The sequence below is a fragment of the Citrus clementina genome, unplaced genomic scaffold (genome assembly GCF_000493195.1).
Source record: "Citrus clementina cultivar Clemenules unplaced genomic scaffold, Citrus_clementina_v1.0 scaffold_6, whole genome shotgun sequence".
NCBI classification, from domain to species: domain Eukaryota; kingdom Viridiplantae; phylum Streptophyta; class Magnoliopsida; order Sapindales; family Rutaceae; genus Citrus; species Citrus x clementina.
Genome location: NW_006262139.1, coordinates 7858837 through 7865160, shown reverse-complemented (window position 1 = coordinate 7865160; position 6324 = coordinate 7858837). Strand labels below are relative to the sequence as shown.

The following is a 6324-nucleotide window of genomic DNA, read 5'->3' as shown; positions in this document are numbered from 1 at the left end:
TTGGATGGCAACTATAAAATTTATGTTACCTAGAGTCATTATTTTTGTGATGCTAGTTAACGGTGGCAATAAAAAAAATTACATCTGATAATATTGGTACAGTAAAGGGATTAATGTTGATTGAAGTTGAAATGTTGAAGCCGAAGGGAGGCAGGACGATAGTCCTTGAAGCAAAGTTGTAATCACAGACAGTGATCTGTAATTTTTGTAACTATTTCCTACGTAATTTCTGCAAATACAACGCTGTAGCAAAGTAATTATAGCAAACAAATCCAAATTACACCAATAAATTTTTTTAATATTCAATAATTATATCCATTTATCATGAAAAGAGTACCAATTTAGTAGTTTATACTATTAATTGCTGCACCAACTCTCTTTTGTGTTGTTACCTTCGTTGAGCTTATCCGTGATGATTTGGGGAGTGAGCTGTATCATCTGAACAGATCATCGGCAAGTGCTGAGTCATGCCAAGTCATTGTACAGATATAAGTGAGGTGACGAGTGCTGGTGCAAGGATCCTCATCGAGAACTTTGGTCAAACACTTAGTTCAATATTTCAAACACCTTACACAGTAACGTTTACAGTGAAATATTGACCAGCCCAAAATCACACATTCATTGCATGTCAAGGCTAGCTTCATAGAGTTTCTGTCATGATTACGTACTAATACACTTTTTAATTATTATTTTTGGATTACAGATATTGAGAAAGGAAGATTGTGGGGAGTACAACGTCCACGGATTTTCAAGTAGGCTTTGTGCGTACCATCAAGCGCCGAGATTTATATCTCGGATTTGGATACTTTTGCAAAACTCAAGTTTCACTTGGAACAATCTAGAAAGGTATTTTGGACTTTTGCATGGACTAATAACAGTTGGTTTCTGAACAACATGACAGCAGTAGAAGCAGAGGAAATTAACCAAGTACTCAAAAATTGTACCATGTATTCTACCCAGTTGACAGGAATATAAAGAAAAAAAATACTAAAGACAAGAAATTACACTTCTGAAGAAGAGATAAAGAGTAAAGAGAAATCACCAACCATCAACTTGTTAAGCAAGCAAAGTATATTGTTTAATTTATTGGCAGAGTTTACAACTAAAACTTGGTGCATAAATTATTTTCAACTTAGGCAAGGTTGTCTGTGAAGCTTAAGTTCCGTGAAGCGGCTATCCGGATGTTTAATATCACCAAGTCTTATATCTGAGAGTTCAATAAATCCATGAAATCCATGATCTAAAAATTAAAAATTACCAACGTTAAATCCAGATGCAAAGATCATGTTTGCGCAAAAAAAATCGAAAGTATTGATCTTATAATTAAATGCTGGCTTTTTTCTTGTACATTTGATTTACAGAAAAACAAAAATAAAAATAAAAATAAATATTACTGACTAACCGACTTAACTATAATGGTCACCAGGTAAGCTAGGGTTTAATGTGTTGAGGTTTCCTAATTGATTTAGGAAGCTAACTACCTTGCTGAATTCCTCTATCATAAGGAAACGATTTTGGAAACAAATTGGGTTTTGGAAATCATCATCTTCTATAAATATGTACATAATAATTTCCTAATCAAACAAGTATTCAAAATTCACTTTGCTTGCTCCGTTTGTGACTGTTTCTTATTATTGCAACTTTATTCTTCAACCATTCAGTCCGTCTCCGAAAAATCAAAAACAAAAATCAAGAAAGCGAGCATCATCCATCCCTTTTGATTGAGTTTATTATCATGGGTTTGTCAACAAACCAAATGAAGAACCGTGTAAGTGTTGAATCAAAGAAATTCAAGGCGCCATCATCAAGAACTAACAAGAAGAGAAAATTTGAAGGAGAGGACCAAGCTGCGTTTCCTTTCATGAAGAAACCACTGGGACAAAGTCAGCCTCCTAAACAAGAACAAGACCGAAAGACTGCATCGGCAGTGGAGATCAAGTGCTCTGATGCTACACGTACATTGATCCGTGAACGTCTTGCAGAGGCATTTTCTAAAGTTGCTGGCGAGGTTGAAGAGATGGAGAAGAAGGAACAAGTTAGAGCTTGTGACCCTGTAGGAGTTGCTGTGTCGGTTGAATCTGTGCTGTTCAAGAACATGTGTCCTTTCTTGTTCAATGTTAAGGATCCAAAAAATCCTGACTTCTGGAGAAAGGTTCTTCTTGGAGAGGTGAAGCCTGAGACACTAGTTACTGCGCTTCCTGAAGAGATGGCCAGTGACGAACGTCAGAGTCGGAATAAACAAATCAGAGAGGATGCTTTAGCCAAGATTCGGGATCACTCTGTTGTTGGGGAGAAGGAATTAGAATGTGATGCTCAATGATTTTGGTTCACGTTTTCTAATTAAGCATTTGTATTCTTGAATTTTCAAATATCGTACACTGGGATTGATACTTTCATTACTTCCCTAATCATATTAATACACATTGTCTGGAATGTTTAATTATGCTTTCAGCAGTAATTTATAGCCAAAGTCATTATGTCTATGTCCAACACTGCTAATTATTGTAGAGGCACTTCTATGACTACTGACGTGTACCCTCGACTGGATTTAAAAAAGGAAAATGATAAAGGAACTAAAAGAAGACAAAGGGACGACAGACACGCAGCGCCCACTGCCGTTTCACGCGTTTCCTTTGTCTTTTGTTAGTTTCTTTATCATTTTCCTTTTTGAGTTCTGCTATTTGAACTCTATGACAACAAAGGGACGACAAAAACGTGGGTCCCTTTGTCTGTTGCTTCAACTCCATTTATCATCCTTTGTCAGTTACTTTTTTCATTTAAAAAATAAAATAATAAAAAAATATATTAAAATAATGAAAAAGAAACCACAAAAGTAACGAAAAGAGATGGCAATAGCAGTACTTTTTTAGTTCCGATTTTTCTTATTGTCTTCTCTCTCTCCATCTCTCACCTCTCATTTAACATGAGCCATCTGCATTTAACAAGGAAAAATCGGCTCCCTCTCTGCATCTCGCTTATCACAAGGAAGAAGTTAGATCTGGATCTGCAAACAGAGGCAACTTGATAAAATTGGTACTGATTAATTGGTAAGTTGGTGACTCTTATTACATTCAAATAAATTTTTTGTTGTGTTCTATATATTTAAATGGTTAGAATATTTAATTTAAATTGTAAAAATTCCTAGATTTTTGCTTTTTATATATTTAAATTGTTATGAATTGTTATGATTTTGTTTTTAATTTAAATGGGTGGAAATAATGGAATAAATTAAAACAATTTCTGAATGTGTTTTATATATGTTAGGATTTTTTTTAATTTAAATGGCTGGAAATAATGGAATAAATTATAACAATTTTTTAATGTGTTTATGTATGTTAGGATTTTTCTTAATTTAAATGGCTGAAAATAATGGAATAAATTATAACAATTTCTGAATGTGTTTTATATATGTTAGGATTTTTCTTAATTTAAATGGCTGGAAATAATGGAATAAATTATAACAATTTCTAAATGTGTTTTATATATGTTAGGATTTTTTAATTTAAATTGTTGAAAATAATGGAATAAATTATAACAATTTCTAGATGTGTTTTATATATTTAAGTTGTTAGGATTTTATAATTTAAATTGCTGGAGATAATGGAATAAATTATAAAAATTTGTGGATGTGTTTTATATATTTAAATTGTTAGGATTTTTTAATTTAAATTGCCGGAGATAATGGAATAAATTATAAAAATTTGTGGATGTGTTTTATATATTTAAATTGTTAGGATTTTTTAATTTAAATTGCTGGAGACAATGGAATAAATTATAAAAATTTGTAGATGTGTTTTATATATTTAAATTGTTAGGAATTTTCGTTGCTGGACAAAAATGTTATATAAGTTTCTTAATACAAATGTTAATTATTTTGTAGAAATGGAGAATTTGGAAAATGAGCATGCATTTGAAGAGTTGCAAGAAACAAGAGCTAACGATGTAGATGAAATTGTGGAACCGAACAAATATGAGCCAGCTCTTGGAATGTTATTTGATAATCATGAAGAAATGTTTGCATTTTACAAAGCTTATGGTAAACAAGAGGGGTTTCCTGTGAAGGTTCGAGGTACTAAGAAGGGGACCAATGGAATAGTAAAATATGCGACATTTGCATGTGGACGTAGAGGCAAGTCAGAAAGTAAATCAACTAATGCATTGAAGTCGAAACCGAATGTGAAAAATGGTTGTGATGCAAAAATTGGAGGGTATCTAAATGAAGATGGAAAATGGGTTCTTCGAACTTTAAATCTTCAACACAACCATGGATTGAGTCCAGACAAAGTTAGGTATTTCCCATGCAATCGCAGAATTAGTGCAAGCGCTAAAAAATGAATTGAAATGAATGATTGTGAGGAATTAGAATTGCCCAAAATTTCAATTCTATTGTTGTTGAAGCTGGTGGGTATGAAAATGTGTCATTCTTAGAAAAAAGATTGTAGAAATTTTGTTGACAAAACAAGGCGATTACAGCTTGAGGAAGGAGATGCTATGGCGCTTTTAAAGTACTTCCAGAAAAAGCAAGCAGAATGTAATGTATTTTTTTTTAGCATTGATTTGGATGAAGAGGATCGATTAAAGAATGTGTTTTGGGCAGATTCGAGGAGTTAGGCAGGTTACAAATATTTTGGAGATGTCATCACATTTGACACTAAACATCTTACCAACAAGTATGACATGCCATTCGCGCCCTTTGTCGGAGTTAATCACCATGGACAATCTATTTTGTTGGGATGCGGATTGATTTCACGCGAGGATACAGAGACATTTACGTAGTTATTTGAGGCGTGGCTATCATGCATGTGTGATTCTCCTCCCCTTGGTATCATTACAAATCAAGACAGGGCAATGCAAAAGGCAATTGAAAATATTTTTCCTACTACTAGGCATCGATGGTGTTTATGGCACATAATGAAGAAGGTGCCTGAGAAGTTAGGGACTTTTAAAGAACGTGAAGGTATTATATCTTCCTTGCTTTCTGTTGTTTATGATTCATTGAGTTCTGATGCGTTTGAGGAAGCTTGGCATTGCATGATTACAGAATATGATTTATGAGATAATGATTGGTTAAATGGTTTGTATGAGGAGAGGCATCGTTGGGTCCCATGCTATTTAAAAGATTATTTTTAGGCAGTAATGTCAACAATTCAGCGAAGTGAAAGTATGAATGCATTTTTTGATGGGTTTGTTAACTCAAAAACAAATATGAAACAGTTTGTAAAGCAATATAAAAATGCATTGAGGAGGAAAGCTGAATTAGAATGGCAAGCAGATGCCAAGTGTTTCAGTAAAAGGACACCATGTGTATCAAGATATGAGATGGAGAGGCAAGTTGAAGAGGTGTACACCATTTTCAAGTTTAAGAATTTCAAGAAGAATTGACTGCTCTGATGTATTGTGATATCTCGGATTCTGTAGGATCAATATATCAAATAATTGAATCATTTGGGTAAGGTCGGAGAGGCTTCTTTGAGGTTGTTTTTTAAGAAGCTGAGTGTGAAGTTAATTGTATCTGTTCAAAATTCCAGTTTAGGGGGATTCTTTGTAGACACACCCTTGCAATGCTGATATGTAACTCAGTTGAATTACTTCCAGAAAGATACATTTTATCAAGGTGGAGGAAAGATGTGAGGAGATGCTATAGTAAGCTGAATTTGTCCATCCAATAAGAAAGATATGAAAAAATGTGTAACGCTTTCAGTGAGGTTGCAGACATAGCCTCTGATGATGAAAATAACTATAAAACGGTGTTGGATTGGATTGAGAAAGCAATGAAGGATCTACCCAAGCAAATTCGCTGTGAAAGTGTGGGAAAAACTAATACTGGTGGAGCAAGTTGTAGCAGCAACAAACAAATTCACAGTGAGAGTGTGGAAAGAACTATTATTGGAGAAGTAAGTTGTGGCAGCAACAATGTTCAACTTGCACTGAATGATCCAGTAGTGACACGTCGTAAAGGCCGTCCACCTTACCTAAAGAAAGAATCTTCGATTCCTAAGAAATCTGTTCAAAAGAACAAGTCTGCACAAAAAATAAGGTATGATTAAAAAAATATATTTTTTTTCTAATTAATTTGGTCTTAGTTTAATTGTCTTTAATAATCTTGTAGGATTTAAAAGAAAATGCCCCATTATCTTATCATGTGCCTAATGAAATCTCCATACAAGGGAGCAACATAGCCACGGTAAATTTTGTGAATTTTTTCTTTTAAAATTTTCTTTTATTTCGAGGATATGTAATTAAGTATAAGATTGCGCATATGTAGACGCTACAACAAGGAAGTACTATTTACGGAAATCTCAACCAATGCAGCACTATGGGCTA

The 6324-nt window shown here is 33.7% G+C and overlaps 2 protein-coding genes across 2 annotated transcripts; both read left to right on the top strand.

Moving 5' to 3' along the window:
* The first annotated feature begins 1735 nt into the window (after positions 1-1735).
* On the top strand, positions 1736-2320 carry LOC112097323 (transcription elongation factor TFIIS-like). The gene has a single exon (XM_024182509.1). It carries the CDS (start codon positions 1736-1738, stop codon positions 2318-2320), a length of 585 nt encoding a protein of 194 aa, XP_024038277.1.
* A 1562-nt stretch (positions 2321-3882) lies between these two features.
* LOC112097322 (protein FAR1-RELATED SEQUENCE 7-like) lies at positions 3883-5382 on the top strand. The gene is made up of 2 exons (XM_024182508.1): positions 3883-4284; positions 5215-5382. Exons 1-2 carry the CDS (start codon positions 3883-3885, stop codon positions 5380-5382), a joined length of 570 nt encoding a protein of 189 aa, XP_024038276.1.
* Positions 5383-6324: the final 942 nt, after the last annotated feature.

Coding starts and splice junctions, on each gene's coding strand:
- LOC112097322 (XM_024182508.1), top strand. CDS start 3,883: ATGGAGAATTTGGAAAATGAGCATGCATTTGAAGAGTTGCAAGAAACA. Junction 4,285..5,214: donor ATGGATTGAGTCCAGACAAA/GTTAGGTATTTC, acceptor AATATGAAACAG/TTTGTAAAGCAATATAAAAA.
- LOC112097323 (XM_024182509.1), top strand. CDS start 1,736: ATGGGTTTGTCAACAAACCAAATGAAGAACCGTGTAAGTGTTGAATCA.